This window comes from Tribolium madens, unplaced genomic scaffold (assembly GCF_015345945.1).
Source record: "Tribolium madens isolate multiple individuals breed KSU strain unplaced genomic scaffold, Tmad_KSU_1.1 Scaffold_91;HRSCAF=231;Tcas5.2_LG7, whole genome shotgun sequence".
Lineage (NCBI taxonomy): Eukaryota > Metazoa > Arthropoda > Insecta > Coleoptera > Tenebrionidae > Tribolium > Tribolium madens.
In genome coordinates this window covers 7,916,246-7,938,327 of record NW_025401063.1, presented here as the reverse complement: position 1 = coordinate 7,938,327, position 22,082 = coordinate 7,916,246, and the positions used below count along the sequence as shown (strand labels likewise).

Below are 22,082 nucleotides of genomic sequence, written 5' to 3'. Positions count from 1 at the left end.
CTTGGATTATAGTTCTGGTTATCCGATATTTTCCCAAATTCTGATTCAAATTATTATTATAAGCAACGTCACAAAAGACAATTAACAATAAAGACCCTTGTTCATTTTGGAACTGACGGGATTATTAATCATGGAATGAGTAAATATGTGTTCATTAAATTGGAAAGGTGTAGAAGAGGCATTGCAAATGTGTGAGTAAATAAACATATCATAATTGCTAAGCTAACTTCCAGAATAGTTATACAAACTCGTGATAAAGTTAAATCGAATGTGATTAACAGGTTTGGAACAACTAAAAGTTTGTGAAAGTTTTGTCATTTTTTGATTAAGTCCAATTAATGCAGAACATGAATTCAGATGCAACAACTGTAAATATAATAAATAATAAAACTTTTATGATCCTATTTAATATTGCAAAAATGGAATAAAACTCTTGAAAATAAAAAAATTCATTTATTTAGCCTTTGTGAACAACTTCTCAAAAAACACTTATTAACCTCAATTCTCGTCAAGATATGTTAATTTAATAATTCCTGGAACACATGTATTGCAATAAAAAATCCAACACCCCAGTAGAAGTTTTTTGGTAAAAAATATATTAGATAGTTTTTAATTTATTCAACTTAAAAAATAAATTGTTTTTAGTGAGACCACTTATTCCAAGTACTTGTCACTACTGAATAAAGACATTTTATTGCTAGTGCAACCCAGACGTATTTTCCTTTTTATGCAGATGGAATATTTAAGCTCCGAGTCTAGCATTCTTGCCATAAAATGTTATTATAATTTTATATTATCAAATAATCGTAACTCTATAAAAAATTCTTGTGTCTACGACATCCCCCGGAAAAAATTCATTGATCTAGAGCTTTCCATCGTAATATATATGAAGATTTTCCTGTTTTGAATGGAAGTTGAAGTTGTTCGGTACAAACGAAGCTATAAATTATTCAGGTTATCTCTGAAACAATGCGTTGTATTTTTACAAAGTTTTCGCTGGCATATGGACCAAGTGTTAGTGTTTAGCATGTTTCCCTGACAGGATGAAATATTCAAGTTGTATGTATGTACAAACTGGGTTAAAAGTTTCAGCTTCCGGAAGAATCTTAATAACTTAATAGGATTAAACTATACTTGAGAGATAGATATTTATTACTACATCTCTGTTTGATAACAAACAATATAAATCATCGGAGGGAATATAAATGGATTTGTTTGTTTGAATATCACTTTTTTGAGTTATACATTCCTGTGATTGATCGGTGAAAAAAATCTGTTGTGACTTTACAGATAATCACGCAAATCGCAAGTAATTAAACCACATTTAGTATCAAGTAAATCAAGTAAATGATTTGTTATCAAGGGATAAATTGCTGACGTCTTGATTTATGGTAAAACTCCGAAATCACCCTGTTAACCCATAAGCACACTAATTAAACTTACCAAATTGATTTAATTAACTCAACATATTGAAGCTCATTAACATAGAACGAGATAATTTCAGTGAGTTATTTCAAAATAATTACCAATATTTTTCCTCTAGTAGTGAGGTCGTCAAAGTTTTTCTCTCAAAACTCAGTTAATTAAAACCTTGTTTTTACACATTGCTGGTTAAAGCTTTAATAAGCAAAAAACCAACTTCTTAAACTCGGTGACCAACAACTCTACTTAAAATAAAAAGAGCAAACTAAATTATCCGTTGTTGAGAGAATTTTTTGTACCTTGTCAAAGTTAGAGTTTCGATGCTTGCAACGTTGCATACCAATTTTGATTTAAAACATTTATTTTTAATTTGGTAAAACTTTTTCAGAATAAGTCAAAGTGACTTGGAAATAAAGCTTTTCGTTAAAGTATGAAGACCTCAAAAAGTTATTTCAACTTTCTAACTGTAAGTAATGGTCAACGTTGCACTTACTCCTCGATTAAAACTTTCTTTATCCTCTCTTTTAATTTTTAATAGACGGAAAAAGTTTTATAAATTTTACTTATGGTATGAAGGATTTTCAAACTCTAAAAGCTGTAACATTTGTAATGGTTTACTTGGTGATATCGATCTGGTCTAACTCGGGATACTATGGATTTGTTTTCTATAACAATGCCTCGCATAACTTCCTGTAAGTCTAAAGTGAGTACACATGGGACTACCAAACTCCCTAAGATTTGTTCAGTTTTATTTGCTCAGTTAAGTTCAACACGGCAACAATATTACCCAGAACCAACATAGTAAAACAGTGTTGCAGTTTATATACTAGTTCGGCCTTTGAACTCTATTCTCAAGACATGTTATTATTACGACTAAAATATATAAATATACACGTCTGGTTTCTTCCACAATTACTAAATTACACCACAGAAAAACTTCCATGATGAAAGAAATAAGATTTCGTTTCTTAATTGAAATTAAATTGCTGCGATTACGGCGAGAATACGAAGTAAGAATTAAGAAACGAAGTAATTATAACTTACTTTAGGATGGTCTCGTACAGGCACAACTACCCTGACTGCCACTTTTATCGGTTTGTCTCTCGTAATGTCTACCATTCTTCTACTCTCGCTGCCTTTACTTTCTGCAACAGAAAAAAATAAATTGGTTGCAAGAATTTTGCACAAATTGTGACACAAAAATTACATTTTAGTTAATGCAACTATAAAAATTGCTCCAATCAACCTGAGACTGCACTGCTCTCCATTATTATTCCCGAAAGCGTAATAGATTACGATCGATGTCAAACAGTTCTGTTACCGACAACCATTTAAGCAATGCAGCACCAGCTTCTAACTGCGCTATTACGCGCTATTAGTTATTTCAAGAACTTAAGACAAAAGAATTTAAAATTAAAACTAGCGTTAATTAAAAAATTAGTCATTTTGAACACATCTTCAACTAAGCAAAAAATTGTGTATGTGTATACATACATAAGTAACTGAAATACAAAAAATGTTTTATTCAATTCAAATACATTTGCCTATAATAATAATTAAAAATTGAATTGTTCATTTTGAGGTATAAATTGTTTGAATTAATACATAATAGAAAATTGAACCAATTACGCTTTATTCAATAATTCGCCGGCGTTTCGGACAATTTATTAATTGAAAAATAATTAATTTAAAAATAATTCATGCACAATTAAATTACGGCTGACGTATCTATATGCAAGAAGCTGAGAACTATAATGCAATTCCAATATAAGCCCATATTAGGGTATACGTTATTTTGATGGTCCATTCTCAATGGAATAGAAAAAATAAATTTCTTATCTTTTGGGACTAGTTATAAAATGAAAGATTCAATTTGACGAAAACTGCTCGACGCTATCACTTTTAGGAATCATTAACAACATAACAACAAAGCTCAAGTGACTTCCATCCAAGCTTACATAGTTGTAGTAAACACTGAAAGTTTTAAGTTTTTCCTAAAATACGCTAAACCCCAAGATTTGCGTATGTTGACATTATTATCTCCGGTAATCTCCCATCTTATGTTTAGTATACATATACATAACCTCGAAGAGCAATTTCAATTGACCCCTCTAAAACAAGGTTTACATTCGCCATCTATTCAAATAACCTTCGTGAGAGCATTTGCATAAAGACAGGAAAGCCTTTAGATTATGAAACCATGACGGGGACTAAAGATGCATCAGGTGGTGTGCAATGTGTACTGGCATTTCCTTGAAAGCAACAAAAGAAAATAAAAACTTTATTATCTGCTTCATTTCTGCTAGGTATGACTAAAAGCTTACAAACCAGCTCTTCTTTTAAAAAAGTAACACTTTAATCTTTTTAAAGTTCAGCGTGCTTGGCAAGAAATAAAGACATGTTCGCACTGAAGTAAACCAATTTTTAGCACAGGAATTTCGAACAGATTCTGAATTGGTCAAAGTCCCTTTGACGAATCACCCAAACTGTAAATCTATTTGGTAAAGTCGGTGAGTTGAATAACAATCCCAATTTACATCACCAATTCCATCAAATTCTTTAAAGCGGCGGCAAATTTCTAAAAGCTGAGTTAACCTCAACACTAGAACCGATGTTTTTTGTTCACCGACACTGAAATTTCTTGTTGTTTGACTTGATCCCTTTTCCTATATTTAATTAAATCGAAGCAGTATACGATATTATATCGACAAATTTTCTCTATTATGCATTTTCACTCGGGACTAAATTTAATCTAACTTTATATGTAGGAACCTCCACATGGAGCTCCAAATTAGCTTTAATGTCTAAGAGCGTCCATAGTATACAAAACAAATCTGCTCAATGCGATTTTACAAGTACCTACTTTGAGACTGCTCCATGATTGCATCAGATCGATTTCGGAGAAAGCTCTGAAGCAGGCAAACACCCCTGCAACCTGTTACTTGAGGGTTAGCAAATGCGCTATACGCATTGTCTCGTAACTTGGAAATTTTCAATTTTTTAACCGATCAAGATTTTATAATTTTATTTTACAGCCGAGCAATTTCATAAATCAAACAAGATTTCAGAATGACGAAACCCACTCGTTGGATTTTCGTATTTTTCTCAGTGTATACAGAATTGATAACGAACAAACAGCCATAAAACCGGAATGAATGGAACTGAATCTGATGAACGTGGAAAAATATAATTCTGCGTGCCAATATTTAACGAGTGTGTTAATCTGTACGTGACTTGCCTTATCGATCCCGTGTGGAATTAAGATAAGAGACGAAAATTTAAAACGCAATTAACCATAAACATTATCATAAATAGAAATCGCATATTTTCATCGATTTAAAAACGAGGAAACTGTATAAAAATGTTTAAAACTTTTGATTCAATATTTCCCAGTATACTTTTTAAAAAGTCCTTGTTTCAATTTTTCTTTACTACCTACTTTGCACTTTAGCAAATGTAGCATTAATAATCAAGCATTAAAACCCTCAAGCTGAAACTGTCGAACTTTACTGGCATTATTAATGTCACATTTGATTTTATCAAGTAGTACTATTGACCTGACATTACTGCTGTAAATGGATCATGTTTCTTAGATGTCTAGCAAACATTTTAATTTTTCAGCACTTAGTTACTTCTTGTATCTGTAATTAAACGCTCAAGTAAAAATATACTAAAAAAAATGTAATTTTAAAACAACATCTAGTATCATTAATAAAAGTAAAGATGAATAAAAAAAGTATTAATTTTATATGGTTTTGTGTTCCCTAAAATAAACTGTTAAAAATAAGAGCATAAAACTTGCTATGGGCTAGCGGCAATAATTTTGCGGTAAGTAATAGAGCAGGAGCAGCATTTACAGTCCCTAATATGTGATCTGAGACTTTCTTTAGCAACCACACAGAACATTTGACATCCACATCATTTTCGTCTATTAATCTCCCAAATGGTTACATCATTAGCACATTTCAGACAAATTTTCACAAAGGAAAGCCCTCTTATAACCAACTAAAACCTAAAATTAGCTACATAATTCATAATTTAACAGCCTAGCAACCAGGAATATACAGAGGCAAAATAATATAATTTGACATTAGAGATATTAGCCGTAGGACGGGGATAGTGGATTATAAATATAACTATTCAACGCAAAGTGTTGACCCTTTTCAAGAATGAGGTCCTTTCCATTCATATTGTATGAGTAGCAAATTAACGCTGGACCTATTTTAGAAAATAGACGACAATTTTCAACAAATTTTATTAATTAAAATGAAGCAAGTTAACTCTATCTTGTTATAAATTTAACAGGAAAAGTGAATTGTTTCCCGCGGTAAAACCAGAAAGTGACTTGTTCTAATATTAGTTTAACAGGGTTCTCTTACAAATATGGGGTAACCAGAAGCATTTATAATTCACATTCAGTGGACTGTAACGGCTCAGCACTAAATTTGTACGCTAAATCAACCTAAACCAACAATATTGCGTGGCTGTATCGTTTTGAGGGTTTCGAGATCAGAACCACTACCATAATTTCCTGTCGCAAAATGGACCGAGTAATTTGGTTATTCTTTCATTTATGATTAATGAAACGGCTTGAACAGAAACAAGTAGGCAGAAAGGCAGCTAGTTGGTAAAACCGAATCTAAAAGGACAGAATTTGTAGCTTCTATACCCAAATTTGCAACCGAATTCGTTTGAAGAACCTACGTCCTTTTTTCTCAATACTCACTAAAAACAATCCTGTAATCTCATATAAATATGTTTCAATTATTGTAGATGTAGAAAACAAAAAATCCCACCCTTGTGATTAGTAAATCATGCTTTTGCGTCTGCCCCCATTCAGCCATCAATTATTGCTCCTCCCATACACGCCATATTCGTTATTATTCCAGCGCCCTCAGCTTAATTGCTAGTTAATACTGACGCTTTCCGATTACAGAGAGAATCGTTTCCTGCATTATTCTGTGTTTCGTTATTTTGCTAATCAGGTCGTAAAATGCATTCTGTTCAAACAATTCAATTTTTCAACGAATTATTCCAGAATCTGTACTTTGACCTTTCCAGTTGGCATTGCCGCTTCTGTGTCGTCATTTGCCAGAATATATTTTTAAGTTAACTAACTTTTTGTCAAACCAATAAGAATTTATTTCAAGCCTTGTCAAAGAAAGTTGATTTCGTTCAACGAATTTTTGCCACATATCCAATTTCCAATTAAAATCTCTGCTTTAAAGGTCAACAACATAGCATTAAAGCAGTTGTCAGTAACAATTAGATCGAGCTATTGTTTCATTTATAAACTTGTTGAATTATTGATGAGTCTAAATAAATCTATTTAATGACGCTTGGAAATCATTTTTATACTGCGGAATTAAATTGATAAAGAAGGCGATAAAAAGCAAATTTCAGAATGTGGTGAAGAAATTTATATCCTTTACTGTCAGTTAAATTTGAGGGGGAGGCGCAACACTTCGATAATATCTACGCTTCTACAAATTTGTTTTTAAATCCTCTCTTTTTCCTTTTTCAAAACAGTTACTCGTTTCAGTTTATAAAAAAAAAGTGGAAGTGTTTTTCGCAAAAATGATGTCTTGTCTGCAACATCTGCTTTGCAAATATTTTAGAAAAAATTTGTACAATATCTAACCAAAACCAATTGTAATTTGGGTTAGCTAACGGAAATCCAATTATAACTTATTGTTTCGAAGTACGTAAATGCAAATATTATTTTCCACTTTGTATTCAAATGTATTCAATTAATACTTTCAGGACAGATACCTGCATCTTTCTGAACGCTTCTCCTGGAATAACAGATACACATTATTCAATATTTTTAGTTACGATTAAAAAAAATAGCCTTAAGTTGGTTATAAAATAATTCAAAAGTTAATGTTCCCCAACAGTTGCATGAAAAACAACGAAGTTATTAAATAATAGTAGTTTTCCAAGAGTAAGGTGCTTATTGTTTCGAAAACAACTTTTTCAAATTATTGATGACCATCAGTCGTAAAATAATTTCATTTTTTCGCTCATAAAAATAAAAATAAACACAAATTACTTAACAAAAATCTGTAAATTTCTGAAACATAAAATAGAAAACAGATGCTACCTCTTAAAAGAACACTTAAATTCGCAAAGTTTTTGTAAACATAATAATAAGCTTTTTTGGAGAGTTTAGTAAATTGTTTTTTGATTCCTATTATTCTGGCTCATAAAAAAATTGTATCCAAAATACAGTGTAATGGCTCCTTACAGTACGCTTTACGAAATTGTATGTCAATAAAATTTAACGAGTGTTCACAGTTAACTTAAATACAACTATACAAACTTAAATTGCTACCATTTAATGGTCATTACATTATCAAAGATTTAAAATTTGTTTAAATTAAAATTAAAGACTTTTTTTGCAACACATAATTATAAAAGCAAATTTTCTATTATTTTTTGGCTAATGGGTTGTAATAAATTCTAGCACCTGCATTATGATCAGCTCTATTTGCATAAAACTAAACTGACACACCTGTTGTAAAAATCGAAATAGCGTTCATGAAAAATTCAACTATAGATTAAAAAATCTTTTAAAAAATTACCAAAATTTGGTCAGTTTTACCCTACTTGATTAATTGCCAAATTACAATCACTTTTTATGGTACCTAAAATGAGTCTTTTCACAAAAAATACAAAAACCATAGTCGATAAATGAGATAAAAGTGGTAATTTAATTATTCAAATAAACGTCAGTGGTGCCGAACAATGATGTTTTAGAGTTGCGCACATTTAAACATCTACAATTATAGCCTTCGGCGTTTGCACCCTTTCATCAACCAAATGTATTGATAGTAACTGATCAATTAAATCAGTGGTTGAAACAAATCTAATGGGCAACCTTTGTAATGAAAAAGGTGCTAAAAATAAGCTGTAGAAAAGTTTCAGGGGAACTCACTGAAATATAAAATAAATCAATAGTAAAAACCGACAACTTAAAAACTGAAAAAATGCTCTTTTGCTTTACGCTTCAGCGAGTTTATTTTAAAAGTATTCCTTCGAAATTGATGATTGTCTGAACAAAGTTTCATTAGTATTTGGTGTGAAAGACGTCAACTCGTGGAAACCAACATGTATTAAAAATTGAGCTTTTTGCGCTGCGTTAATTAGAAACGGCACATTGTGAGCTGATGAGGCAAACAATGCTTCAGCATCGCGTATACATTTAGAAGGTAAATGAATGAATATTCTAGTAACATAAACGTCTTTGAGTGAAATCTCTGGAGAACATTCAAGCAGCAGTCTGTGGAACAGTCGCGAGTTTGGGCGAATGTCAAGCAAATGACCCACTGTTGTTTTGCCGGCGAGCAAGTTTTGAGGTTTCACGAGAAACTTGGGTTACGAACGAGCTTTTGCTTTTGCCAAAGTTTAAGTCTTTTCATTTTGCGAGATAATTGCGCGGGTGAAGGGCTAAATAAAGCAAAAACTAGAGAACATCTGTTCCTCGTTTCAACTTTAAGTAATTAAAATTTATTAAGTCAATTATTAATTTTATCAAATACATAAATTTGTTTCTTTATTTATTTATTTCTATTTTATTAATATGGTGTTCGCATGAATTACCTGTTTCTTGTGAGATCTCGAAATGATTGGCAGGGTTTATGTCATTTTGGGTTTTATTGGTATCATAGCTCTTATGACATCGGAAGCTTACCTCTGCTAAGCTTCAAGCTTAAGAGAAGCGTAACGACATGATACAATATCTAAACATCTCAAAACTGTCACATAGGTTTTTTTCCCAGATGATATAACAAATCTGAACCAGGTTGTATCGATCGGGGTAAAACGAATGAAATAAAATTCGTTTCAACTCGCCAGGAATGAAGCCCCATAGTGCGGCGTTGTTGGGTCAAGTAATTCGATTAACTAAACGAGGCGGCGTAACTACACTTTTACACTTCCATCTAGCATTTCTAATAGTAGAATAATCGAGGATTTTGTCCACATAAAACACAATTTCAGATCAATTTTTCTTGTACAAGAAAAGATAAATGTTGGTATAAAACCAGGATTTACTTGGATATTCAGCAAACAAGTTGGTAACATGTGCAATCAATGATTGCAGTCCGCTCTTAGTAAATGTTATAAACGTAGTTACAGCGGAAACTCTTGCTACATATGCTATTAATGCCGTAGTAACGCTCTATTGGGCTTGTACAGAAATTTGAACAAAAATTTTGTTTCGAATAACGATTCAACAGGTCCACTTTTAATTCCGTTTGACTTCCGTCTTTTCAACTACGTCATTTCCTGAAGTAAATCTACAGACCTAAAGCTGTAATAAATGAGGTTATATTTTTCAAACTTGTCTGTAAATAACGTATGTAGGAGAAGTATTAAATTTGTAAATGACTCTATTCAATTTCTCTGTTTACCGTTGTCATCAGGTTCTGACACATTTAAACTCATTTTTCATAACTTGCAATGGATTCGTTCCTATTGTTGTTGGTAATAACAGCAGCCATCACTTAGTCGCGTTTCCCTTTCCTAAACTGCAGACTATATTTTTACCTCATTTGCAATTTGAAATTGATGTCTCTTTGATCTCTCTCACAGAGAGTTAAGAAAAAAATCGTTTATTTTCATATTGATTTATCCACGAGGGATAAGGGTATCTGTTCCAAAGACGGTGAAATTTTTTTCCTCAAATTACACTGATAGCTTTTCAAACGGATTGGGCTTTTTCCAACTGACTAAATAGGCTTTTTTGGAAATAATGTTACGTTTATCAAGGGTAGTAAGAAATAATTCGGTAACTTCCGTTAGCTCTTAAGGGATAAATGTAGACGTGCTTTTCCTTACAGACGCTCGCCTCGTTAAACGAGACTCCATCTCCTGCCGTCAGCTAGTGAGCTTTCACATTTTCTCTCTTCGCTGCCTGCTGATTTCGTTGCTTCTTGTTAGTAATGCGTCTATTTTAGCTGCAACTCATAACCACTGAAACTCTCACAAGTTTGAGGTGACTACATTCCAATAAATTAGACCTTTTTCCTCCCACATTACCTTTATTAACCAAATAAAAACAGATTTTGTAAATATTTTTATCGTAATGACACGTTGTTGCTACTACCGATATTATTTTAATTAGATCCAGAATAAAATTTCACATAAGGTAACAACTTATGTGTAATATTGCAATCGATTTAAATATTGTCAGTTTTGCCAAAAGTTTGGAAAAAGTTGAAATTCCGGGCAAGTCGTAAACTTTGTTTTAATGGAGATCCATTCAGTTTATGTGTTCACAGTGAGTTACTTCAACTGTTAAACTTGTACATGTGTGGTTGCACCGGAGTAAACAAAAATAAAACTTCATCAAAATAATTATAACAGTGGAATTTATAAAAGACATTAAAGGCACAATTCCAGAGCGTGCTCAGTGAGCACATTTAATATGTCCTTCTAATTAGGTTTTTTGTTAATGTTATCGGTGCAACGGTCTCATTTTAATTACCCGCTGAATTTTTACGCAGCGTAGTAGGTACTGCATCCAGGTGGATAATATTTAATATTTATTATTTAGCCATTGTGGAGGACACCATCGAGACAATTACGTTGAAAATGATTAGTTTAGCGCTCCCCGAACCAAACAGGACGGAAAATCAAATAAAACGTGGCAAGTTGGTAAACCAGAAAATCAACACTAGTCAAACTAATTTGCTGTTGCCACTGTTTCGTTATTTGCAATTAAGAAAATCAATATTTATAACCTCAAATCTCTCTTCTGGGTTGGATTCCATAAACGTCAATAAGATGGATTTTTTAACAGCTACTTGTAGCCATTCCGAACGAAATTAAGATGGATCGTAGGTTTTCACGGACGTTGTAGCGATACAGCCTTTGGGTCTCGGATTGTTATCGCGTCTGCCTACATTTCGTCTACGGCATTCTGAAGATGTTTCCTGTATAGCAGTCTATTAACCTTTTGCGAAAAAAGCCTTTGAAAGAACTTCTGCATCAAATTTATTATCACATTCAGATGAACTTTTTAAATTAACTGGTTATTTATGACGGCATTTTTATGGTTAAGGGGATATAATTTTTGTTTTACAAGTGGAATTTAAAATGGTTCTGGCAAATAATGCACAAAAAATGCGAATATTATGTTCACCCAGCCTCGGTAAAAACGACCAATATATTTTTGCAGAGAACGTTTCGTATCGTCTCAAGTTAATTTCATGAGTCTATCTAATACTCGTAGTCTCGTCTAGTCGTGAAGTACTTAAATTATGTTTCCAAAAGTTACATGTTTTAATTAAATCTTTAACTCTTGCTCCTCAAGAAAAAATATAAAAAATTCGACACTTTCATGTTACCCTTTCATTACCATTGAAATAAAGTAAAGAGAGATTCGTTTAAATCAACAAAGCATAAGACGCAAAATTTTATGTTTGCTCTACTGCGTAATAAATTCCAAAACAAACTCAAACCTCTTGTTATTATCAAGTTGATACCTACATAATTTCAGTTTCCATAATTATACACAATATCTTAATGGAAAAAAAGATTCATCTTTTGACGGTGCTAAAACTGCAATAATAAAACCTACAAGTATGTTACCATGCAGGTTTGTTTTATTGATGGAGATGAAAAATAAATACCGCCACATATAAAACATAAATAAAGATGTTAATATTTACAATAATTGAATGTATTTCTCCTGTTAATAAACAAACTAAGATTATTTTGTCACTAATTCTTCTATGACCTGTGGGAATGATAGGTATTTAACCAAATTCTTACAGTCAATTAATTTTTGATGAGTCGATGCAAAATGCAACCTCATCTCCCTATGAAGGCATAGCATTATGTAAATGCGGTTTTTGCTATTGTAAGCATAAAATTGAAACTGGGGCAGAAAAATTAAAACTTGGAAAATATTGAAGAACCTGCATAAAATTTATCTTTTTCAAATACTTAAAACGTTTGCTCTAACAGCCTTAAAACCTTAATTTCTCCTTCGAGTCTATTTTTTTAATTACTACATGTCAAGTTATCTTGGTAAATTCTAAACAGCCTGGATAACGACGAATGCAATTTTGAAAGAATTTAATAAGGAACTAGTTTGAGAATTGACATGACAGATTTAACCAAAGTTAAATATTTTATTTCCTTTTAGCTTTTACTCAAAAGCTGAATGCAGTTGACTTTAATTAATGGAATATTAATTTTTCTAGCAACAAAAGTTGGAAATAAATGGCTTTATTATGCATCTGTAGAAAATCATGTCGTTTATATTCTCACACGGTGATTTATTTTACCATTTCATAATACGTTAATTTATACCATTTTGTGTTTGTAAAAATGTTTTAAAAAAAACATCAAATAAAATACCACACAATGTTGTAAGGATGTCATTTGAATCAGTCAACGACATGATAACAAATTTTTCATAGCTTTTCCCACATATTTTGATTGTCCTTAATAGCTTTTGCGAATATTGAAACGGTTGTTTGAATTATTATTGGCCATAAAAAGTGTTACATTTTACAACATAACTAAAATTGTCTATTCCACACTGTTACATTTTTATCGATTAAAAATTTTATGTTTAAGTTAGAATTTTTCTACCCGATAAAAACTCTCAAAAATAACAAACGTAATTTAAACATATTTTATTGGTCATTTCAACTAATACGGAATAGTATATTAAGCATCAAGAACGGTAAGGACATTTTACCGATCGAAGATAATTATTTATTATTATTTATTATTGTCTGAGATCAGTAAGTCCTTACCGTTCGTGATGCTTATAACATTTTTTGCGCGATTGATTTTTATTAGTTTTTTTAATAAAATATCTAAAAAATGTTCTAGAACGCCATATCACTTTGGCGACGACTTTGAAAGCTTACCGACGAGTTTGTCGTTAGCAACAATAAACAAAATACTTACCGACGAGTTTGGGAGAGCACGAGTAAATACAACTTACTGTCTTTGGAAACAGGCGTAGTAAACAATCGAATAGTCTAATCGCGAAAAAAATATTTGCGTTTTTTGATTTATGTATTTGACATAGTGAACACTACTTGGCATTAACTTTTATAATACAATAACTTTTGATAAAAAAACACCCAAAAACCAAAATTATTTATTACACGGTTTTACAACAATAATTCAAATATTAGAATTTCATACGTTTGCTTAATTAATCAATAAATCTTATTGATGAACATTAGAGCAAATAGGTTGGCAATAAATCTTTAACAGCTATTGTAAATTACCGCCATTATTAATACCCTATTAAGTATAAAATTTAGATCTAAAATTTTATTAATAATAATAATTGAACATAAAATTTTATTACAGGTATTTCATTTATAAAAAATAACTTTTACATGTAATACCATATGTATACAAAAAGCATTTTCGAGAAAAAATACATCTTATATTCAGTTTCTTATGACTTTTGAGCAATATTAATGTTACGTGTTATCCTTTAAAAGAACTGGAGGAGTAAAATAATTTTATAATTTTTTTTTATGAAAAACCAAACATCGTATAGTACAAAACCATATGCAAATTTATATATAAACTGAAGCAGTCAAGTAGACATAAGACAATTAAAATTTAATAAAAAATGTAGATTTGCTAGTTAAATCAGATAGTTTTCATCAGTATTTAGTTTTCACCATCGCCGTCTTCATAGAATAATTCTTTTCTCGCCTGCCTTCCCAGCTTTTATTAGTTGTATTATTTTTCGTTAATAATTAATACCTAATACTCGTAACTCAGTTTTTTCTTAGCAACCTTCGCAAAAACTCGGAAGCACTGCTTCAATGCATTTTTTACGAATTTGCCCAGGCAGGATATTGATATCTTTCATTAAGGAGGTGGTGGTTTTCACATATACGTGTATACAGGTGTGTCAGAACTCGAGCCCCAGAGAAAAATTTCAAGCAAGATAAGATACCAGGAACATGAAAAAAATGTTTAAAAAATTCTCTGTCAAAAAATTTTGACATTTGTTTTTCGACATTTGATTTTTTATGTCTATTTAATGATACTGATGATCTTGTTTTTTTTTTATAATTATTTAGTAAAGGTACAAAAATTTTGACAATAAAAGCCACAAATAACATTAAACAGAGTTACAATTTAGGATATAGTTTCCTTGTTTCTTCTTCTTATAGCTAATAGTAGCAAAAAAACTTGAAAAAATATTTTTTCAACAGAAAGAAATAACGTCAAAGTGCAAAATTTAAAGTCTCATAACATCGAAATCTTTATAGTTAGAATTTTTTTAACATTTTTTCCATGTTCCTGGTTTCTTACCGTACATGACATTTTTCTATGGGGTGCGAGTTCTGGCGCAGCCTGTATAAATCAACACTTAGTTAACTAAATTAAAATTCACGTTACTTTATTTAATTAATTAAAATAATTAATTAATTATTATATGCAATTTTAGGTGAACTTAAAAATATAGATACAATAAATTTTAATAATAAACAGTTTATCAAAACAATTTTGTTTAATAATACATACAAATCAAAATTTTATTTTAACCATCAATCCTATTTTTGCCTATTTTAAAATGTTACTGTAAGATAGATAAGTCTATCCTCCAATTTATTCCCTCACTACTCTGGTTCGGAATCAACAGTTAAGTATAACTTTTCTTCTGAAATTGACTTTGTTATTTCATTTCTCTTTCAGCCAAGAAAGTTTTTGTTACCGCTATTTCTGCAGCCGTTGTATGGCTGCAAACAACATTGTAATTAATTTTCTTTTGCAGTTATACAACAACTTTCCTTATAAAATGTCAAGTATTAATAATTTAAAATAAAATTCTAAAACATAAATTCTAACAATAATTATGAAATTGCACTATAATTTTTATGGGCCCAAGCAAAAAGCTTGAATTCAGAACAGAACATTTTTATTAGAGAACGAAAAAGTAGTAATTCAAAATTAATCACTTTGGTTTCGCAGAACAAATATGCATATTAAAAGAAGGTTTGTTTAGAATAATACAGACTGCAATTAGTTTTTTACACCTCCTACTCGTACAGTGTTACAACTCTCGTAAATCCTTTCTGCCGATATAGCCGTAGGGGTAAGTGCTCAACCATACATTCACTGAAAGTCTACAAATGAAATCTTTGATCTTTTTTATAGTTTGTTTTTTATAATTCAAAAAGAGCACTTTGGAGACTCTTGGCAGTATAAACTTCTTTATGAAATACCTAGAACGTTGTCGATACGATTTTCCACTTTGATTTTGTAAAGCTTGAAATTATCTTTGGTTGTCTGTATTTATTGCGTGAATTCGATCGGAATGGTCACTAAAGGCATCCTTTTTTCGATTTGCTTTGAAAACTTATCTCATTCCAAATATCACCTCTCGTCTCTTAATCGACACTGTACACAATTGGTGTACTATGTAAAACGCACCGGTCCCTGAAGTGTGATAAGAGAGCAGCGGTCATTTCGGCCTCGAAGCAAAATATTTTTCGGTAAACCAGTCTCGATGGCGAAGCTATTTTCGCCCCATCACCGGATCAGTCCCCGGACTCCCTGCTACGTCCGGAACACGATGTTTACATATGTATGCTGACATATACGCATTATTCATAGGCAACAACGGCAGGTGCGAGACATTTTCAATATCCCACGACCATGGTATGGTTAGATGTACTATATAATCTGAGCATTTTACAACGCATGCGACGTTAGATTGACTATAAAATGAAGTGTGGCCACGCCATAAACTTCGCTAGAGCCACTTATGCTTCACAGTTGGCACTTTTAAATTTACGATTTCGGAGAGAAGTTTACAGGCTTGCATGGTATTGGAAGATATTTACTCTTGTACGTGAATCGTTCTCATGCAATTTTTACACAGAGTGACTTTTCTTACGACTCTATTGAAACGAGATGCCCACTACAAGGATTCCCTAATAAAATCAATATTTCATAACAGATGAACATACCGAAGAATATACAGTAGGGTTGAAATGTAAGGCTCTCCACCGACAGCTCAATAAATTACTTAACCAAATTTTACATGAGCTCAAATTTTGCAACTTATACTGTTTTATTCTAAATTAATTTTTTTATAGTTTACCTTATCTTTTTAAATCGACCAGGTACTTTGAAAGTTCTATTGTTTTCTACTTTTTTTTCAATTAAATTTTTATAGAATCTTTTTGTCTTCAACCAGAATTTTCGATTACATTGCCAAGTGACAATTTTTCATCAGCGTAATATATTTACAGAAACATGTGTTATCCTCTGTCTAATAGCCAAACTGCTAAAATTATTATTTTTAAAAGACGCTAAACTAAAATTGTAAACTATCATAATGAAAAGCAGTTGCCAACATTTTTTTCCAATAATGCGAAACTCAAACTGCATAAAAATACATACCTTTCACACAATCATATTTTTTTGTTAAACTGCCGCTATCCGCAAATGGAATATTATTATGTACAACTCATTGCTCTAATTATTGCAGCATGACATAATTTCCTCAACAGCACATATTGTTACAGCACATTGGTTGTTATAATTGCAAATTACAGTTTAGTAGTGCGAATATGGAACATTAAACCAACATAAATCTTATTAAAAACCTACATGTAGTATTTATAAAAAAAAAATATCCACCTCTCGGTGGATGCGACTAGAGAATCATCTTTTTCTTTTTAGATTTATTTAGCTCCAATATCACGATAAGTACCTACGTTATTTGTGGCACAAAAACGTCAAACAGCCTCTGTTTATTTCATGTTAAAAGTCAAAACAGGTGCAGCTTTTCTGTTTTCACTATTTATTTATATTTTTTAATTTTGCCTTGAATAATAATTGTTAAAATAATAAGATAAGTTATTTTTGCCTCTCACTTTTTACTGAAATAAGTGCAACTAAAGCAACAACAATTTTTGAGACTTTTCTGTTTCTCGTCGTTGATCCCCAATGACAAATGTCTGAAAATATAAACCACAATTGTATTACTCAAAGAAAAAGTAAGATTTGTAAAATGACAGACAGATCAATTAATTGAAGCCGTTTTTCATGCCTTATAGACGAGCTACATTTATATAGTTTTATGTTCTTAATACAAATTTTATCTTTCTAGTCTAGAAACTAATTTATATAATGCGAGCACTTTTGTCCTATCTGATTTTACACAATCCTCTGTCTCATACTTCTTTAGTTAGTTATTGTAGAATGCTATTTAACCACTTGTTCAAATTTTGGGGGAAATTGAATTTACTTTATCCCTAGTTGAGAGGCGTCTGCTTGAAAAATCATCTCGATTAGAAACAGCCCGAAAAACCTGCCACCATTTATATCCCCGGTACAATAGAGCTTGTCCCACCGAAATTATTTTAAAACGTTCCGCAATTTGAAACAAAAACATTCGAAACGGGAAAACTTATGAATATCGTACTTTTCCCATTCAACTCTAACGGTTTTCTATTCACCAGACTCGCATAAATTTCGTTGTTTTCGCAGAGGTGCACCGTAACTGCCGAACATGAGGCTAGGACTATCTATCTCACATAACACAATAGTCTCAAGTTGTCGGGATTCGATCCGGGATTCCCTGCAGGACCTGGATTTACTGCATGGTTTCCAACATTCTCCACGAAGCCGCTTTCCATTCTGATTCTGCGAAACGAAAATCTACGTTTCCAACAAGGGTGGTACACGATCGCAAAGAAGTTGAATTGAATTCCAAAAAATCATTGGTTATATCGCCGTATCATCTTTATCACTTTACCCGGAAAAAATGGGCGACAAGCAGTGACCGAAACTAACGGAAAACCTCATATAATACGGTTTCCATTTCTCTATATTTGCCCAGCACGGTCTGTCTTCAATATGATTGAACTGTCAAGATAAAGACAAGCACATACTAAAAAATACGCTTTTGCCAAATGGCTCGTGTAATTCGATATAACAGAACTTGCTGCAAGGCAAGTGTGTTGTCCTTAACAAAAAGCGGCAACTTTCTAACAACGTTTGATCGATGAGCTTTATTAATTCGCCATAACAACACCTAAGAAAGTATATCCAATTAACCGATTAATTAATTTCCAGACTTTCACTTTGGATGTAGGTCACCTGCAGGCAGCTCTAACCCAATTTGCCAAACTTCAAACAGTAATAACTATTTCAACCAATCGATTCACAAAAAGTGTTTAGAAAGCTGTTGAATTATAAAACGGCTGACATTTTCAATTAATTTGTCTGTTACACGTACAATATTTTAACAAATTCTAGTCTATATATGCTTATAGTTTAATGGTAATATCTTAATTTTCATTTCGAAATCAAAATTAAACAAATGAAAAGTTTTAATTTAAATTACAGTATCCATCAGTACATTATTCTTTTTGTTTTTTAGAAATGAATAGAATTTTAACTAACCTAAAAGGTAGACTCCTTGTGGTTACTTAAAACTGACAAAAAAAAAATTAAACATAAAATATAAGGCTTTTTGCAATAATTATTTGCCAATGCTTTTTTTTCATTTAGTTCAATTAAATTATCTAAAATAAACAATGTTGGAAGTGATTTTGTAAAAGCACAAAAATATGCAGACAATATTTTAGTGCTATAAGACTTATAATTATGTCCAAAATAATGTTTTATCATTAAAAAGCTTTCCGCGCAAATAACCATTCATAACATATGTATAATTCTTGTAATTTATGAGAGCGGAGCTATAAAAGTTACTCTGCAAACTGGGTGCATTATTCAGTTGTAGCCATTTTAAGAAATGTAATAAAACGATATTAAATTATGCACATATTTTGTACAACATTCTATCTATGTTTTTTACTCGATCTAGAAAAGTCTCTATGCAGGAATGTTTTTCTACCGTCAAAACTTTTTGATCCTATTTCCGTAAATATTTTGAACACAATATATCGATTCATTCATTGAGATAAATATTAACTGTCATATAAATCGTCCAACTAGAAGTAGGTTACCTGTTCAAAAACACTCTTGTATCAGAAGTTTTGAAAAAAAATTATGTGTTAGGTGTCCAGCTTTGTTAAATAAATTAATGCGGATAATGTTCTCGGTGGTAATAACAAAGTACTTTTTAAATTGCTTTATTGTTTGTTACAAACTCCCAATAATATTTTTTTCCCAAATATTGGATTTAATTGGATATTTATGTTTAAAAATAATGAATAGCATAGCGATATACAAAACATTTGTGTCCATAAAACAACAAATTGCATGAAGTGCGTGTGCTGAATAAATACAAATTTTGCAATCAAAAAAAATAGAAAGCTTCGTCAAAATTCAACACTAAGCGACTGATTGATATGCGCTTTACATTTTCACCTTATAGATTCTTCAAAAAATATATATCCAACCTGGCTGAATACAAACGTCAAATTCATGCAACGTCGTTTTCTAGATTGCTTCAGTAATATTCCTGCGTGACTCACAAAATGAAAATGTCTCTGTTGTAAGCGGCGATCCTTGATTTCGAAAAGAAAAATTATAGAGCATTACGCCCTTTCCGTTAGAAATTTCAAAGCAAATTGCTGGCCACAGTCACAATAATAAGCTGATCATTGGTGCCATCAATAAAATTTGTCTTGGTAATGTTATGACGCCATTTGTACCTTCTAAAATTCTGTCCGAGGGTTATAAATCATGCTGCGAGTAAGATTTTTCTTTTTTGACAACGCTATTAAATATTCCCTACTCCATTTTTATTTGGGTACAGGTTGAAAAGGGGAGATAAGACTACAATACACCGTATTAGAGATGTCTGTAAATAAATCTAGTTTGGTTTCGATGATCTTGTATTTATGTTACGATACTGCTTCGCTCACCGGCCACTGATAGTGATGGGAATTTCCCCTAGCAACATAACTCATACAAGAAAATAAACGGTACGAGGCAGAAAGGACAAAATGTTAAAAAAATACATTCAAGCCTTTTTTCCCACACAATTCATCTTATATATTTATTTATATATTTTTATTTAAACTTTAGCGAGGAGCTATTTATCTTGTTTGCACTTTTCTAAAAGAATAATAAATGTAATGAGAAAACTGTATATGACTAAGGTCGTGAAAATTTTAAGAAGATTTCAACTCTATAAACACTACCCGGCGCCTCCACCATAATGTGATGCCCTAAAACGGCAGAATGTTAGGTAAAGGTAAACTTGACGTGATAAAAACTTGGGAATCTAACAAAATCAATTTGGTTTTAATATCCCAAAATAATGCAATACAAAGTTTATTAAATTTTCAAATTTTCATCAAATGCGATTTTTGTGAGCCATTTTTTGCCACAATAAAAACAACAGGCTTATTTGATAATAATAATAAATTTAATCTATAATAGTAAAATTGATTTACGAACTTTGTTTTTGACAGCCATGAAAGATAGCTGAATGAAAATTAATTTAATAAACAGCTTGTTGGATTTTAATATGTGGAGTCCACATGTAATAAATATATGGTTGTAAACTTCTTATGATAACCTGAAACTCTTTCAGTAAAATATAAACTCTTTGATTATACAACAAACTTCTTGTTTTATTTACAAAACACCCTACATTATTATTACGCTACTTTGGTATTTTTAACTGACAGTAATTTTATTAAAAAAAGATCAAACAAATCAAAATTAATACTTGAACAAAGAAGCTTTCCTTTCTCTTATCCCAGGAATCAAGAGCTCGTTAAAATAAATGATCATTTTAATTCTGACTCGATTAAAACAACTTTGAGCATTTATCTAAAGCACCATGCAATTAGATAAAAAAATTCTTTAATTTAAAAAAAATGAATATTAAAAATCATTCTAAATGTTAGTTTTTTTTGAAATTTCTTAACAACAACAGTGATTGCAGTTGTGCTGTTACTGCAGTTGTATCAACCATCGGAAGCATTTCGCTTCTGTTGTGAACAAAACACAAAACAATCTGTGCCAACACCAGCATCGAAACGAAATGCGCCTGAGCGCATCACGTCTTGACACAACATTCGTGGATATGGATATAGCCCCCGGAGCACCAGTCGCAGCGTAAGAACTAATCTTCACCTTTTGCGCTAGTCGAATTAGGTCTCTATTTACGTCTAGGCTAAACGACATCTTCATTTTCGCAGCTCGCTTCATCTTAGCTCTTTCACTGGTATATTTTCCTGCAGTTTATATAAACTAAACCATTTATTATGAAAATTTATTTGCAACTTCTCATTTCCCTCTGTGCAAGAAAATTAAAGAAACAAAAAAAGCCCCTCGATTTTTTTTCTCAAGCTTAAACCACATTCATTATTCTCAAATATTCAAGCTGCGTATTAAATCTAAAATTCAAGAGAATTTACAACTCAATGATAGTGACCCGGTTTTACTTAGAGATTCTATTTCTATTCGAGCTAAGACATGCGAGAGTGGAAGAGGTGCTAGAAAATTTCTTTGTCTCTCTTATGACCTGCGATGAGTTAAATCACAACGAGAGAAACGTGAAACAATGATAAAACAGCCATTCCACTTTCATAATAAATGTTTAAGTGTTTTTGTGATTTATGAGGAAACTTTTGTTGCCCTCCACGTTGTCTAGTACTTGCTACACATTGATTTTTTATGTAATTTAATCTGTTAAATAAAAAATTCTTATTTTACCTTTCTAA

General features: G+C 31.5%; 1 protein-coding gene across 1 annotated transcript in view; it reads right to left on the bottom strand.

The window, feature by feature from the left end:
- The window catches only part of LOC123010753 (KH domain-containing, RNA-binding, signal transduction-associated protein 2-like), a 76,910-nt gene that overhangs the window by 31,477 nt on the left and 23,351 nt on the right, over positions 1–22,082 (bottom strand). Inside the window, exon 3 of the mRNA XM_044407849.1 lies at positions 2,467–2,567. Within this exon, the coding sequence (XP_044263784.1) occupies positions 2,467–2,567 (101 nt within the window). The remainder of the gene's footprint in view (positions 1–2,466; positions 2,568–22,082) is intronic.